Below are 18,053 nucleotides of genomic sequence, written 5' to 3' on the forward strand. Positions count from 1 at the left end.
CAGGCAATGTCACTGCCCACCCGCTCTCTTTTTCTACTCTCTCCCTCTCCTCCTGCTTTCCTTCCTTCTTCTTTTGCACATTTTGTCCTTCTTTTTCCACCTTAACTGTTTTCAATTTTGTCCTTCTTTGGCCTTGCTCTTCTGTGTCTTCTCTCCCCCCTCTCCCTCTCTCTCTCTCTCTCTCTCTGTGTCCCTGATGGAGTCCTATTAGAGTTGATGAGAGGTTTCTGTCTATAGCCTTGGTTTTATTTTTAGTTCCCAGTGCACGAGGCCAATCGCCCCGCAGCCTTCAAGAAACCTCCTCTTGGCTATTAAATGCACATGTATACATGCTTGCATAAACGAGCAACAGTGACCCGTAGGTGGCATAATTCCACTCCACAGCCTCAACCTCAGTGGTCATCTTCATCTCATTCGGCCCCTGAGGCTTTTTTAAGGCAGCGATCACCATAACCAGTCATCATCGCTAAACCCCTTGCTGGCTCTAAAGAACTCTCTCCGTTTCTCCTCATCCCTCCATTCTAACAATAATATCTCTACCATTAAAATTTCTCTACGACCACTTTTCATCTCAAACCTATAGATTTTCTAGGTGGATAAAAAAATTCCGCCCTCTAGCACTTCCAGTTGAGCCGTAATGGCAGTTCAGGGAAAAGAAACTAGTATGAATTTACATCCTACTTCACAAAGCCACAATGGCTCCCTTTTTCTATGTACAGTGATTACTCAACGAGCTCCTATTTCTCCAGGTCTGTTAAGCCTTCAGCCTTACGCTTTGTTGATGTATTATGATGGTGCTCAAGCTATTTAGGGTGACGTGTGTGTTTGTGGTTTGACTGACTTGTAGGGCCATCAAGAACGGGAAAGGGCTGCACAGCAAGAAGGAGGTTCCCATCCACAGAGTGGCTGATATCTCTGGGGTAAGTATCCTTTTGGATTTGTGTACGCAGGCGATCCGACATAAGGGTAATGGATAATAGGACGGGCATCTCTCAAAATGCCTTGATGTAATTGAATATTTTTAACTGTGGATTCATTTACACACATTCCCCTTGACACTCATAGGTGCCATCAATGCCCAAAAGCTACCGACTTGTTCTATCACGCACATTAATTCTCAGAACACGATATATAATCCTCGACTCACCCTCCCCTTACCCATCCCCGATTCTCACAGCCGGTTTCCTCATCTTAAAGAAACGAAGAGGCCTCTAAAAATAATCAGTGCCATTAATAAAACCATCAGTGGTGCTTGGTCCTAGCTTGTTTACGTGTACCCAGGGGCTTGATAGAGGCATCATTTAGCTAATGAAGCCTGATTGGGAGTGCTCACCAAATGAACATTAGCGTGGGGAACCCATAAAACCTCTCAGTAACAAGTAATGGGCGATTGGTACACATTCCTTTTTAGCATGTTTTTGTTCTCACAGCCCTGGAAACTGATTTTTAAATTTGATCCCTATGATGTGTCTTCTTTTCACCCAATGCTCACTTGCATCTTCAGTCTGTAATTCTGTGAAAGTCAGGTATGTTTTTGTTGCATTATTAATTGTACAGAGTCCTGTTTATGCCTAATGGGAAACTTCTTTTTACATCTTATCTTTATTTTTTATTTTTTTTCTGACTGCAAATCCATCTCTTGAGCTTACCCTACATCCAGGCAATGTAGGACTACATGACCACAGGCCGTTACAGTGCACTTCTTTACACAAACGCAGTCTATGTTTAATCACTATACGGTGTAGTATTGTAGCTGTCCAAAACTGAATGGCTGGGTCGGATGAGCTAACATGGAGAACAGAGCAGTGGAAAGTGCGATCAACTGAAATGTGTACTGATGGCACTGATATGAAGATAAAATGCTGGCACTACAAAGGTCACTGTTACTCGCTAGATACTGTTGTTGCTGTGGGATTATTACTATTATTATTATTATTATTATTATTATTATTATTATTATTATTATTATTGGAATAATTCTGACTTTTTATTCAACTGTTGGCTTATTTTTAACATTGTATTATTCTTGCACAACCTTGGAGGGAAATTGAGGTCAGTCAGTCACCCTTTTGTGCTTGGGACAAAAATGTGATAAAGTCTTGCATAACTTTCTTCATATTAGATCTGTTCATTTTATTATTATACATTTTATTATAAGGCCCCCCCCCCCAAAAAAAAAAAAAAAATATTTCACCACACAGCCTACCTGACTAACATTTAGTACAACTACAAGTACATAGTCCCTCAGATGTCCCTCAGCTGGGTCCATTGAACCTCCATGTAACATGCACACCCAGTTTTTTTAATCTTTTTTTTATCTCACCACTCCAAATGCTGTCAAACCACCAACGAGTTACATTCTTTTATTCAGAATTGTTTGAGTGCATTTACTTATCTCTTTACTTGTAGAATAGCCATCTCATATGAATTCTGATAAGCCACTACATGATCTACTGTGAGCTTCAGAAACATTAGCACCTCATTGTCTTCCTCAGTTGAGCTCTTCTGGAGTACTTGCACTTGTAGGCTCTAGAGAGACATTTGGATAAATTAATCAGCCCCTCTTTTTCTCTATTAGTCTTTTTTTTTTTTGAGAGAGAGATGGTGGAGAACAGAAGCATTCTGCCAAGTTATTAAAGCTCTTTAACATCAACAGGACTTTAGAGTCTGGCTAATAAGTCCAACATTGCTCCGCATAACTGCTCTCAGATGGTACTGTTCCACATTGTCATCATTGTAACCTCCCTATGTCTTATTGTGTCAGCAGGACAGATAAATTATTGGGTCCTGTAAAAATAATTATGACAGGGAATTGTTGTGCTGACTGAGCAGCCGTGTGCTATTTCATCAGGGGTTTTAGTGTGTTTTATAATTATAAACCCACAAACTTAACTGGCTAAACTGACCACATTCTGTGTGCAGCGACTTGGGGATAGTTTCAGGGGGGGAGGTGCTCAATAATTAATTTACAATATAAAAAAAGAAAAGAAATATATGCCAAACCCTACTTCCAACAGGAGATTTTACACATCACACTCATTAAAAACTGTCCCGGTAACCCTCCTAAGGCTGTGGTGGTCTTTATATTTTAACTCTATTGTGCTGCGTCATGCATTTGTGTGTGACATCAGCACTCTGAAGCCCATCTCCCTTATTAGCGCCACCGTGTCAGTGATTTAGATCGGAGCCGTTACATGCAGCTACAACTCCCTCCCTCTCTTAGCATTCCTGTCAGTTTTCAATAAGGGGACACACACACACACACACACACACACACACACAGGATTTTCAGCACAGACCACAATGGTTGCCACTCAGTGTGTGTGTGTGTGTGTGTGTGTGTGTGTGTGTGTGTGTATGCGCGCACGCGCATGCACCAGTTGTTTGCCTAGGCTAATGTAATGAGCATTCTAAAGGACCAAAATAGCATCATTGCCCCTTTCACATCCTTCCCCTCCCCTCCTTTTCTTTTCCCTTTCTCCTCTGTGATACACGCCCACACACAGCTGTACACGTGCACAGGCGCACCCCCACACACATGGAAATACACACTCCCATACGTCAGCATCCTTTTAGCTCGGCGGTAAAGGTTTGCCGAGAGGGATTATGTACATTGAGTGGGATGCAGTCACAAATAGAGCAGAGATAGGTTTATAAACGTATAGTGTAGGAGATGAACAGAGGTGGTGGGAGGAGAATGGATAAAGCACTTGACTCACCTCGTACCTCTAAAGGTTGCATAATGAGGTCCTCTCCTCTCTCATGTCTCTTCTTTTTTTTTTTTCTGAACCAAGTTGGACTGCACAGCCCACTCACTGCAGGTGCTGCAAATGTGTTTGTGTGAACGACAGAATGTTTGCTTCTGTCGTCTCCCACTCAAGGGGCTATTTTGGACTGCAGTGGGTGGAGTTCAGGTGGTGCATCTTATGGCTAAAGCACATACCCTTTGTTCACAATGTCATGTGTTACATGATGTACCAATCCCCTATAACAGGAAAGAAAATGTCAGCTAATGTAGAACATGTTCTATCAATGTTTTATTTTAGTTTTTTTTATCGGCATGCAGTAGAAAATGGAGAATGCTTCCTTGTTTGAACTCCGTGCTTCCCTTCGAGCCTTTGCTCCTACTCCCATTGCCACGCTCACACACACACACACACACACACACACACACACACACACACACACACACACACACACACACACACACACACACACACACACAGGTCCATGACTGAGTGGTCTGTTGTGCCTACATGCTCCTGCTCGGAGTAGGCACATATTAAATTATTTCTTTTAATCGTTTATGAATCTTCCACTGCCACTGCATCACCAGCCCTGCTTGAGTTCACATGATTTAGCTCTGCTTGTAATTTTGGCCGGGGCACAACAATAAGCTAGTGACTCACCCTTGCAGACAGGGATGGAGGCAGGAGGGGAGAGAGAATTATTTTTGATTGCACGAGTATCCAGACGTGTCACGGAGAAGCCAAGCAGACTTCATTAGGTCAGACTTAAAGATGTCTGGAAAAAGCCCACAGATTCCGTCGTCAATAAAACCTATTCAGTCCGCCTTGTTTATTTTGGTTACTTTTCATTTGGCTGAGTGTTTTGATGCTGTATCCAGGTTGATTTTGTCACACATCTGATCATTTTAATGTTTTATATACACTGATGCCAATAACTTGAAGTCCGTATGAAAAGTATCCCAGTTCTGTTCTTTAATATTGAATTATGTGTCACATATCAGAAAATCTCCTGTTCACTAGATTATAGATGGTTTATTTGCTTTACAAATATTGGAATGCCATATCATTACATTTGGTTCAATAAATGATAAGAAAGTTACCCAGCATCAAATCGTGCACTCTTCAACCTTATTTCTCTTTCTTTTTGTCCATCAGGAGACACAGAAAGCCAAGCAGTTTTTGCCCTTCCTGCAAAGGGCTGGCCGGTCAGAAGCTGTGGTAGAATACGTCTTCAGCGGCTCCCGCCTCAAGCTGTACATGCCCAAAGAAACCTGCCTCATCACATTCCTCCTTGCCGGTGGGTAAAGCTCTTTCTCTTCCTGATGCGAAGGTCACTTCCTTCAGAGTCCTCTTACCAGCACTCTTCTGTCTATAGGCATTAGTTGCTGCCATGTAAAAGTTCATTGGCACATCCAAAGTGTCTGTGTATTGGAGCAAATCTATATTTGCCAAACTGAAAATCCTGCCATCTTAGATATCAGAGTTTAAACCCTCCCCACACCTCCCAGCAGACAACTCTTACTGAAAAATGAGGTAGCTGGGTATCGTACACCAACCACAGCCCATAGTATTTCAAAACACCAGGGTTGGCGTGAAGCATGTGTCCCCTTTAACCTCACCTTCCGCTCTCTGGCTCTCTTCCAAGTTCGAAATGGATTCATGCTCTGCTCTCCACGTCTTTTCTGTTTTACCGCAGTGGTCATCTTCATTAGAAACTGGCCACCGTGTCGAGGTTAAGGGAGGTTTAAACTCCTGTGGATGGCCAGGTATTGTAAGGTTTTTAACATTGTATGAACTTGGTAAAAGAAATGGATTTTCTTTCTTTTTCTCAAAGTATCTGAGAAGGTCAAAACTTTATGTTCTTCAGACAGTACAGTTGTACTTTCTGGCATTCAACAACAATCTTCAGGAAGCGTGTTTGCTTGTCTCCTACCCGATGAGCAGTGTAAGGGCACAGGTGACAGATGATACATTGGAAAGAAATGGAGCTGCGATGATTATTTGATTAATCAATTAGTCTCTTAACATAAATTAATTGGCAGTTATACTCCCAATCGTTCAAACATTTATTGGTTCCAGCCTCTCAAATGTGTGATTCTGTGCTTTTTTTTGATGCTCCATTAAAACAACCAAGTTAAATATATCAAGTTGCGTTGTGGGATGTTATAACAGGCTTTTCCCCTTCATTTTCTGACATTTTATTGACATATTGAGTCAAATTCTTTTAGCTTTTTCCATTTTGAGCATGAGAAAATGACGATAGTTTAGGGCAAGATGCAGATGGGATGAAATACAGGCTGTTTGATAGCAGGTCTAGTCATTTATTTCAGCTCCCTCGACTGTCTTGACAGTTTGCACTAGTAATAAAAACACTGAGACTGTATCTTTGGCAGCCAACAATGATTTGCACATCCTGCCAGATCATGAGAATGGTGAGAATCCCTATCCCTTCCACAACTGATGATACTTTTTGTTATAGTTGCAATAAAAATCAGTTTCAATCCATCTCCATTTCAGTCTAACATTTGCCAGCCGTACAGTTCCTCTCCATTTCCAGTCGGACAAACACCATATATTTCTGACAAACACTCAGATTCTGTTTAATTATGCGTGGCTAAATTGTCGATGCATTAATTAATTTTGTAATTTGTCTTTGCTATCCACTGATGGTTTTCGTAATTAAATTTTTTTTGTCCACTGCCTGCTACAAGATGTATTGACATGACCCCTGCCATTAAGCACTCTTCATACAGTAAAGGATTAGATAAGTTTGTTTCTTTTTTAGCACAGGTTTGTGTTTGACAGTTCTCGACAAATGAGGTCAGGTGTGTGTGAGATGGTGTTTACATAGTCTACATTCTGAATGATTTTATTCAATCAAAGGTTATTAGAAAATCCTAAGAAGCACATTAGAGCTGATGGCCCTTGAGTGTATTTGATTAAGGTCGTCCCCAGAAGAAAAGATTCATCTGCTCAAAATGAGATGACAAGTATTGTCTTTAATATGCACATTAGGCTGGATTAGCCCTGATTGATACAAATGATCCCGTTTCCAATTTTGTGTATTTGTAACTTCTATTCCAATGAGAGTCCTCTGCATCTCTTGACAAGCTCCTTTGTGTGTGCGTGCGTGTGTGTGTGTGTGTCCGTGTCCCTATAGATGTGTGAGTGCTTTTTATTGTTGTTCTTTCTTTCATCTTGTTTTTTATTTTTATTTTTATGATATAAAATATCATGTCTGGTGGGTCATGGCCTCAGTGTTCCTGTGCATGTATGTTGTTGTATGCACGGTTTCCTTTATGCGATAACTGATATTAGACTTTTAACCATACATGAAATGAAGCCCCTTAGGCACAAACGGCCCCTTATTATCTCTCTAGCTCTAATCTCCAAGCACTCTCTATCTCCTTCCCCTTTCTGTTTCCTGTCAAAGTTATCTTTCCATGTTTTTATTCACCCATCTGCACCATGGAGCTGTGTTGAAATGACACATACATGGTTATCTGTGTATAAAACCGCAGAACCCCTTTGGACCTTTTCTCTTCTAATATAAAGGTGACCAATAATGAGGTGTGAGCAGATGTAAGTTATACATGTTCGACATATGCGCTTATTTTTTAAGTTAATTAGGCCTCTCATCATACAAGTAGCAGCATACAACAGTATTGTAGATATACTGAGTTAAATAACACTATAAACATTCAATTGACAGTGTAATGTATATTGTCTTATAACCATAGTCATGTAGTATGATCTTACTTTTATAAGTTCAAGCTTTAAAATTGCTCATAATTGCCCCATTCACTTTGTATTAAAGGTCCGTAAGCTGAGCTCCTTCATGCTGAATTATTGAAAGTTGCTCTGAGTAAGGATTGTCAACATTCAGACAAATTGAAATATGGAATATATTCAAAGGATGATGCTCTTAATACAAGTCTTGCATTAGTCATCTGTTTTCATTAACCGTGCTCTCTTCATACTGTATTCATCATGGCCAAATTTTTATTCTTTAACAATGTTGTGGGAGGCCATTGAAGAACAAACTGTTTACAGTAGAGCTGCAAATGAAATGATCCCAAGGCAGTAAGTGATGTAACACATTAAGTCAAGATGATAATGCAAAAAACACAGCAAAGGCATAGTTGAATCTGAACTACTAGCTCAGTCTGCAGCATTTTCCCCCCTTGTTTCAGACATATTATATGTCCTGATTTTAATACCGTTTCTCCAGTGAGGCACCTCGAATCTTCGGTATCTTCCCCTGCACATAGTCTCCTTCCTTTTTCAGATTTATCCTTGATGGATAAAGACAGTGCTTTAAGAAAAACGTTGGGTGAGGAAACAAAGGGTAGAAGAGAGAAGCCCATGCTTCAAAGAGGGCCGGAGGTGTGCTTCAGGAGTTGAAGGGAAGTTCCCTTTCCTCTCCACCCACATCACCTCTCCTTTCTTCTCCTCTCACTCTCTGGCCTGCATCGTGTCACTTCCGTATGCAAGTTTGATAAAGGGTAAAGCAGTCATCCGGTTTCTTAAAGGGTAAAGGAGGCTTTCTACACAGGAAAGGGATTTTGAGAGTGTGGTGGAGGGTGGGGGGTGGGGGGGAGTAGAAGGATGATGAAAGGAGAAGAAGGTGAAGTTGGAGCTGTAGAAGCAGAAAGGACAGGGGAGGGTAAAGAGAAGGCAAAAAGAAATACAATTGATCTGAAGCATGAATATAAAGGCCTGTTGAAGCTAAGGGAGACCAAGCAGTGAAGAGGCTGTAAAAGTTTACTAGCTTCAATAGCTTTCACAGAGTTTCAGACGGAGGCCACAGCAGGTGAAGTGTACTTTCAAAGTTACTCAGAAAGGTATGTTGAGCAGCAGTCTGTCAAAAAGATGAAACACCCATCACTCGGACACAAAGATTTACTGTGTCAGCAAGAAGCATTAGCCATCACAGTGTGTGGCTTTGTGCCATTTGTCTGATTTTTGATATCCGTGTGTGCTGTGTGTGCTGTGTGTGCTGTGTGTGTGTGTGTGTGTGTAAACCTGTGCTGGTACACTTCCTGCAGTGTGAGTGCATGAGATGGAAAGACGGTGAAGTGGAGCAGAAAATTTGTAGAAAAAAAATGTCTGTGTGCAAAAAAAAAAAGTTTAGCATAGTAGCAAGTCAGTCAGGAAAAGTCGGCAAATAAAATGTTATTGTGCTCTGCTGTGACCTCCACATATTGGTGTCCTTGTGTGTGACTGCAGTGCTGCATCTAATTGAGATTCACACATTTATTAGGAACTTGGGGCCAGGATGTTTTGAGGCCTTCAGACACATAAAGGCCTCATAATAAAGTTGCCAATAAGGAAGAAATAATAACCTTAGTTGTTAACACTTTATTGGCATTACAGTTACTACACTATAAGCTATCCTGAACTTAAGCATGGGCTATGAGTTGCATCAGCATACAACCAATCAATTGTCCACCATAGCTACTGCCACTGGTTCTCCCTGGAAATATACTCACTTCTGACCTACAACTAATATTTAACTTTAATAAACAACAAATTGAGTTTGCTGTGCATGCAAAATAATTAAATGTGAATTTCATTATAGATTATTTTATTGCTCTCAAAGGAAGGTGGCATCAAATATGCCCTTCAGTGAAATGGGGCCTGCAGGAAAACAACCATTTTTCTAAGCATTACTAACTTGTCGGAGGCCTTCCTCGTTATTTAGGTAGCTTTATCCAACAAGCTTTGCATAGACGACAGACTGTGCCATAGGCAGTAATTAGTTACACAACTAGTTATATTACTTTTCTGTTATTCCCCACAAAAAATTGTTATCGTTACCTTTCTCCCTGAAATTCTGACTAATGCCCATTGAAATACAGTTTTGTTAAAATCAAAGTAATGGAATATTTCCTGCTGCTGAATTTAAGCCATTCCATCTTCCAAACTAGTTTCCTTCATGCTTACAAAAATGAACCGCACTGTTATAACTGAAATGTATTTCTAAAGTAAAAGAAAGTAATATTATTGCTAGTAATAAGTTACTGCCCAACACTGGCCATAGGGTAGTTTTTAATTTAAAGGACTATGTTCTTGAAAATTTAACAGATGTTTAAATTCACGACATTCCACATTCACGCTTCATTTTTACAAATCAAATATTAACAGATCTGATGTTTTAAAACATTTCTTTGGCACTGTGGTGTGCTTTGGAGGAACGGATGCAGCGCTGCCGAAGCCTTGTCCAGGTTGTTCATTTATTCATTTTTAACGGTTATAAAAATGAGAGTTTTTGGAAACCTTAAAATAAATTCCTTGTTTTATCTGCCTTGCTCTTAAACTTACAGCATACTGTGCTTTACATAGTCAGAGTTTTGTCCACATCCTCCAACCCCACCAAACTAAACTCAGCTTTAGCTCTTTGTCTTTACCTGCCGCCATTTTCTTGCCAGTGCGTGGTTGGGACTGCATAATGTGTAACTCTCAGCAGAGATGAAAATAACCGATGGCTCACTCCTTAGCTACTTCCATCATCAGCTCTGGAAAAAACATTTTTCATCCCTTGCCCAATCAGGCAAGTCAGTTGCCAGATTTACTAGCCCGACATGTCATATTACTTGCCCTGAGGGATAGACACATTACAGTTACATACAAAGCCGATTAATAATAATTTTAAATTGAATCATAGGGACAAAGGTGATGGATGAAAGACGTAGAGCTGAAATAACACACAAATGTGCACACTTACACCCCCTCCCCCAGCTTTTAGGTCTTTGTTTGCTTGTTGCAGTGCTAATTATGCCCTGTCAACAGCCTGTCAAAAATCAAGAATTAGTAACTTAATAACATTAAAAAAAGATACACTAATGGCATGCATACTGAGCTGACTCTATCCTGCAAGTATCCATGTATACCTGCAGACACACCAAAGTGAGAGCACAACGTGTCTAACAGGATATAAGCAAAAAGTCAGAGGCTAATGAATATGGACATTATTAGTATAGGAATTTGCGGCTTGATTTATGTTTGTATAAATTGCAGAGATGACATTAATGCACAGCAGCCGCACATCGCAACATTTCTCCCTCCAGACCCACTTCTACAAGATGAAGCTCATTATCTCAGCATGGTTGGTAGAGGAAGAGAGGTCGACTCAATCCTGTTCCTGTGATATGCTAGATCGACTGAAAACATGCAAAAAAATTATCCTGGAAAAGAAGCCGCCACGCCAGGAAATGAAGGCATATAAATTCATCCAATTAGTTCTGTTTTCTGAAAAGAATGAAGAAGATTCCTTGCTGTGCCACTCGTCTATTTGCATGGCGTTTACTAGCTTTTTTTCCCTATAAGTGTGCCTTAATGACTGAGTATTGGATTACTCCAGCTGAATAGTATGGCGGTTAGATAATGTTAACAGTTAACAGTTAAAGGTGCAGTGTGTAACATTTAGGAGGATCTATTGGAAGAAATGGAATATAATATTCACAGGCATATTTTTATTGTTTCATCACAAAAAATAAGAATTGCTGTTTTAGTTACCTTTGAGAATAAGCAGGTCCTATCTACAGAGGTATCTACACTGGCACTAGATTGGGCCTTTCACATTTTTGACAAATTTTGCGGCCACTGTAGTTTCTCCTACACGCTTGGAAGGCGAGCAGTATTCGTTCAGCAAAATTTAAAATCTGCAAATTCAGCACTAGATCCCAATATGTCCCACACACTGGTCCTTTATAGGAGCACTTGGACATTTTGCAAAATGCGTCTACTTACTTTCTTGCCCGAGAGTTGGATAAAAAGATCGATACTAATCATCTTATATTTTGATATGGAGAATGATTGTGGAAGGAAGCCTGAGATTGATGAGGAGGACAGTTGGGAGTTAGGAGTCTATGCAGATGGAGGAACTGACAGTTTTTTGGGGGGTGAGGAGGAGGAAGTACTCTGTGTGTGGGTGTGTATATGACTGAGCAAGAAATGTTTGTGTTTGTGTTTGAGCTAAGCGCACAGGCAGTATTTCATCAGGCACATGGCTCACCCTGAATCACAGATTAAAATGTTACATCTTCTCCACAGGGCTCCCCCACCCCTCTCTGAGCCTGAGCTCTACACAGGGGAAGGGGGAAAGAAGCATGGTGGGACAAGCGATACACACCCACAGCATTATTAAATGAAACGGTTGATAGCTTGTGGTCTTTTCGGTGTAGGGTTGCAGAATTTGGAAACAACATGAATTGATTATTTAATCTGTTCATTCAGCTATGCGTTCTTTTGTTAAAAAAACAGTCCATGCTAACTCTGTTTTCAGTTCTGTTTCCAAAAGCCTGACACACATTTATAAAATGACAATTCTAACATCCACGCCCTGCAGACCAAACATGATGGTTGGTGTGATTTATGGTGCATTGACATGTGCGTTTCAGGCCAGTGTGAAGAACAGCACGTGCAAGATGCTGTACAACAGTGTGTGTTTGCTTATGTGTGTAGTGTGATGTCAGTAGTGATCAGTGTATGTCTTGTTTGTCTCCGAGATCAGATAAGATGGATATCCTGTAGTTTGACCCAGATGTTTATCTCGGTGTCAGGCGTGAGTTATGTATCGTGGTGCAGGTTAAAATTGGCTGTGCTAATTGACTCCTTGGCTTGGTTTAAATACTGCAGGGAGGAGGCTACAGTACAGTAAAGTGTGTGTGTGTGTGTTTCAGAATAGTGAGTGCAGTTAGGAAAAGTTGTGGGTCATTTGAGGAGAGCATTCATATGTGCAATTGCACCCATGTCTTTAATTAATTTCACTGGACTAATTATATAGGATTATTACATTCATATTTGTCGTCTTAGAGCTGTATTTTTGGGATGTTGTAGTCTTTTTAAGAGAGCTTGGGCCGGGTTATAAATTGTTGCTGTTTTTACTTAAGCAACTTGACAACTTTGTGTATTCCTATGCAGTCTTTTCTGTGGATTATAATAGAATAACACAGTACCAGCCTTTATTGTAGCTCCGGCCAACCCATCTCCCTCTCCGCAATTACTTCATACACCAATGTTTGCAGTGTGCAGTATTTACCTCACCCCTCCTCTTTTGTTTTTTTTCTTTCTCTCTCTTCCTTTTATTCTGCATCCTCCTCTTCTCTTTATTCTGGCACTGTTGTAGCCACAGTGTCCCACGTGGAAGCCCTGTCCTGGTCCACTTCTATAAATACCTTCAGATGATCTTGGCCATCAGTGTCCCCTCCTCCCCCTCCTCCTCCTCCTCCTCCTCCTCCTCCTCCTCCTCCTCCTCCTCCTCGTCCTCCTCTCTGCTCTTTGGGAAGCTATTGTATTTTATTTGTTATTGTTTAAATATAGTATATAGTACGTAATATAAAACCTTTTATTAAATCAGTTTAATACTACAAGCTTTGCTTGTTCATCCTTTTTTTTCTTATTTACTGTGTACAAATCTTTTTTATAGCTGCATGGCATTTTACATTCACCATTTTGCAGAATATTACTGCTAGAGTGAAAAGGTGCAAATAGTTTAGTACAAAATGGAAATTTGCATGTCTAATTGGTTTTAATGCTCCCTGCTGCACACTGAAGACCTTTATGTTTTACAGACGGTTGACTCAACACTTCTTCATAACTCTTTGGTGCTGACTGTCCTGTGAACTCATTTTGCCTTTCCTGGGTCATTTTCTCTTCTCTGCCAGTGTGAATACGCTGATGTCTCCTGTTCTTGTTCTCATAAATGGGACAGACATGGGCAGAGGTTTCTGCAGGGAACAGAATGTACTAAACAAAAACAGGAAAAAAAAAAGCAGTAGGTTATTTAATATAGTTATGAACCCATGCAAGGAAATATGCAAACTAATGTCTGCTAGTTAGGTTGGCCGACTTGTTATACTAAGACTAATGGCTTTTTCCTTCTGGTGGTATTCTTTTAGTAAATATAGCTTTTGACAGTTATCTCAGACTGACTCACTTAATCTTGATCGTTTTACTGCTTACAAAAAGACGAAAAACATTTAGAGCACAAAACACCCAGAGAATCACACGGAATAGCTAACCTTTCTGTGAAAAGTTTCAAAGAAGTTTTTATTCATTCTGTCCCACGTAAGCATTCAAAAGGAGTCTGAGATAAGAAGCCTGCAATTTAAGTTTGTAAAAAAAAAAAAAAGAAAGGGGAAAAAAGTGATGCAAATGTTGGTTGTAGAACAGATCTGAAGAGATTTTCTCTGCTAGAACTTACAGGGAGAACAGCAGCCAAGGTTTAGACACAGCCGGTACACCCTGTCCCAGATTAAAGTCACTGTAAAGCACTGTTGTATCGACAAATTTTAAGATGCAGCTATCAAAGAATGATGTGTGAACAAGGCTCTGTGTACACTATGTAATCTAATCCTCTAATTTAAGAAACACATTGATTTATGTTAAGTACACACATCTACTCCAGGCACTTTATTTTTCTATCACAATGTCACAGTAGAGCAAGAGCTCAGCAGCATTTCCTTAAGCGAAAAGTCTGGGAAACACTCTTTATATGAATACATCACTAGTCAAAGGAAGCCCAGGGGAACATGCCAGACTTGCGTGGAAAATAAGTCACTTTCAAAGCCAGGGTCGTCTTACTATGAGGCGACCACGCTAAGCATTGAGTCAACTGGATGCCCTAACAGATCTGATCTTATTTCTATGTCAGGAGGCCATTTTGAGGCATTCTGAAGTATATACATGTCGCTGTCATGCCAATGAAGCGTACTAGATTCAACATGGAGTCAGAGAAGAAAGGAAGAGAGAGAGCTGTTACTTTATTAGTAAAATGCCAGAGGTTTAACAGCTACTGGTATTTACAGGCATGCCTTTATGTACACACTAGCAAACATTGCATGAATATACCGTATATAAATTCTTAAGGAGTATAAGAGACAAAATAAGTGAGTCTCAATTCAAACAAGGTATGTCCCTTCAATAGAGCCTGTACATGTAGAAAAAATATAGTATGTGTAAAGACTTTGCACAAAACTTTCTTTAAGGGTAAGATCAACACACGTACTCTCACTACCTTACAGCCCGGTCGCTCTCACCTTCAAATACAACAGAAATTCTCTTTCTTCTTGCGTTCTCTTCTCTTATGTATATACCTTATTATACCCCGTATTTTTTTTAAAAACAGGATGAACACATAGAAAGGATCTTGCATTTCTTGCAGCACCTTTATATACCCCCTCATTCCCCCCCACCCCCAACTTTTGCCCTGAAGCTTATCCATTCGTACCTGAAGCCTCAGAAAATCAACCAAAGTTGACGTCAAAGGGTCCCAAAGACACAAATTCCAACAAGCCCATTTTCATTGGAAACTGGTTATGCAGAAGCGCTTTATGCACTCAGGGTTGCCCCTTTGATGACCAATTTTCCGTTGAGTGCTGACGATAGTGAAGTTGGCTAATCTGTGTCATGCCACTGACGTACCTTTGTGAAATCGTGTGCTTAAACCTTTTTGACCTTGACCTATTAAGAGGGATGAGAAGGATGCTCGATGTGGCATCAGTTGTAAGGAGCACCCGAGGTCCTTAAAGTTATGTATGCAAGTCTGTTCACTGACTTGTGAATAGTTTTATATTAATTCCCCAGAGTATTTATGCATTTCTTTTGACAAACAGATCCAGTTATGTCTCTGGGAATATTAAGCCAAATAATATTTAAAACTATTTTAGGACATCACGCTGTTTTGTTGGTTGGCTGCTGTGCTGACCTTTAACTCCTGCAATTGTGTTGTCTTTGGCTAGGTATTGAATGTCCACGCAGTTCCAGGAATATGCCTGGAGGGATGCAGGTGGCTGAACCCTTCAGTGACGAAGCCATGCTGTTCACCAAAGAGCTGGTGCTGCAAAGAGAGGTAAGCAGTACAGCGGGGCATTATGGCCCTAATTTCATCATTTCCCAGTGTCTCAGTGCCCGATCCCATGTTGGTAACTCTTGGTGTTCTGCTATTTTGGCACCTACATTTCTGCATTATATTTTCACACTCTCAGTCCAAGTTTAGTATGCTTTGAACACAAGATCATTTTGGTTCAGAGATGTGAGAAGAACCGCACTAACACTAACCACAGAAGCTACTTTAGCTTGAAATCCACATTTTTCCACCATAGAAATTCATGTTTTTCGTTTGAACTTGTCAATTTGTCTGTTTCTGATGTCAGCCATCAAACCAAATATCTGACTGTTATATTGTCAACGCAGTTTGTACAAAGACCACTGGCTAGTAATAAGCTGATTAAATTGTTTACTCCCAAATGAGCCTTTATTACAGCATTTAAAGCACTGTACTCGTACGTTGAGAGCTGTGAAATCTCCCCCCCAAAAAAATCCAGACAAAAGTGGCCACAATCAAGCACACTAACCCCAAAATACACACACACACACACACACACACACACACACACACACACACACACACACACACACACACACACACACACCATCCTCCCCCGCTTACTCCCAGTTTATGGAAGGCTCACCTGATAGTGGATCAGTGCTCCTGGGCTTTAGAAAACTCCCATCCACTGTGTGCCTGTTCATTCACATGCTAATAGGTTTTTATAAGAAGCAGTGAACGGACCAAAGCCATGATGGAACTAGCTATAATCCTGCCACCACTTATCCAGGCCACACACTCCCTCTCTTTTTCTCTTTTACTCCCCCTCTCCATTCCTATCTCCGTTTTAAAGGGCTTTTTTTTGCGTAGGGTGGCTGACTCCACTGTCCTCTGGTGGTTAATTGTCATGGAAATGTAGCCTTGGCCAGCGTTGGAGGAAGACTAGTGTGTGCATATGTGTGTGTGTGTGTGTGTGTGTGTGTGTGTGTGTGTAGGTGTGTGTATGTGTGTGTGGCGAGCCCTGAGTAGAGGTTAGATCAAGAAAGCCGTGGCTGTGAAATAATTGATGCAAGCAACAGGGGATTTGATTGACAGGGATGCAAACCTCCCATTATTAGTCAGTGCAGAGGCTTTCTAGCAGGTACACGTTGACATGAATTTTTATTATTTTTACAGATGCATATATATATATATATACACACACATGCATAATTAATCCGATTTATAAGACCAAACTCTTCCTATACGCTCAAATTAAGCATTTGTCATCGTGCACATAACCTCTTCCTTCTATACGCACTCTGACGCACATACTCTTTCACACATTTTCTCCCTTGCCAGTCATCGTGGTGTCAGCAAGTTTTTCACAGGTAGGTGGGAGTTAGTAGGCAGGACCAAGCCATATAATGAGTCCTGAGCCCAGTGCGGGGGCTGGTTGGCTGGCTGGCTGCACTGACCTGCTGTTATGGGCTAATATGAACACAAACACACACACACACACACACACACACTCAAATGCACACATTCAAGTAGATTACAACACAGTTAAGCATTCACACGTAAGAGCTGTCACTTTTCCAAAAAAAAAAAAAAAATATCCGAAAGAAAGTTGCTGTTTAAAAATCTGTGGAGAAAATCAGGTTGGGTTTCTGGTTCACCGGTTTTGTTAAGATGTTTACCAAACAAATTGGAACATGGGGGAAAAAAACAAGTGACTGCTCTGAAACACACACATCTAGCCGGAGAGTCAATTGATAGTGTAACGTTATACACAGTGCCTGACACTGACGCAGGATAGAGTTGCATGAGAGAAAGCCAGAGCGAAGAGGTGACAGGAAGTTCAGAGGCTCTAAGAAGAGACGAGTTAGTGGCGACAGAACAAAAGACGCGATGTAGGACGGAGAAGAAGAAACTGCTCTGTGCCCTTGAATCCGTCCCTCCCTCCACCCCCCTCCTCCTCCGTCCCTGTGCAGCGTAGCGAGCGTGCCGAAACAGGTTATTAAGGTGTGTCACGCTCGAACATGAATATGTATCATTTGATTTCATTAGCATAAGATTCTGCTGTTGATTCATGTCTGAATGGCATCTGATTGCGGGAGCTTTTTAAGATGTGCAGAAGATGGCCTCACGTGAATCACATTTGATTTGGGTTTTGGTGGCGTATTTATTTGCATTCATAAAATATTTTTCTCGCTTCCCCTGCTCGACAGTCATTTTGAGTTTTGTAGGGCTTTGTTGATCAAATGACATGTTGACTCGATGGTCCCATATACACACACACACACACTTTCATATTTCACTACTCTGTAATTAGCTGTTCTGTCTTTCTTGTCTCCTTTTTTGAAATTGAGTGTGGGTGCAGGCACAAGCATACTTTCTTCTTTTCTTGCATTGCGCCACTGTTTTGGTCTTTAGCTAATAGCCTTCTCTCTCTCTCTCTCTCTCTCTCTCTCTCTCTCTCTCTCTCTCTC

The 18,053-nt window shown here is 40.8% G+C and overlaps 1 protein-coding gene across 1 annotated transcript in view; it reads left to right on the forward strand.

The window, feature by feature from the left end:
• snd1 (staphylococcal nuclease and tudor domain containing 1) overlaps positions 1–18,053 on the forward strand; it is a 166,175-nt gene that overhangs the window by 38,967 nt on the left and 109,155 nt on the right. Inside the window, exons 14-16 of the mRNA XM_051392438.1 lie at positions 848–920; positions 4,905–5,046; positions 15,494–15,603. Of these exons, the coding sequence (XP_051248398.1) occupies positions 848–920; positions 4,905–5,046; positions 15,494–15,603 (325 nt within the window). The remainder of the gene's footprint in view (positions 1–847; positions 921–4,904; positions 5,047–15,493; positions 15,604–18,053) is intronic.

This window comes from Dicentrarchus labrax, unplaced genomic scaffold (assembly GCF_905237075.1).
Source record: "Dicentrarchus labrax unplaced genomic scaffold, dlabrax2021, whole genome shotgun sequence".
Classification (NCBI taxonomy): domain Eukaryota; kingdom Metazoa; phylum Chordata; class Actinopteri; family Moronidae; genus Dicentrarchus; species Dicentrarchus labrax.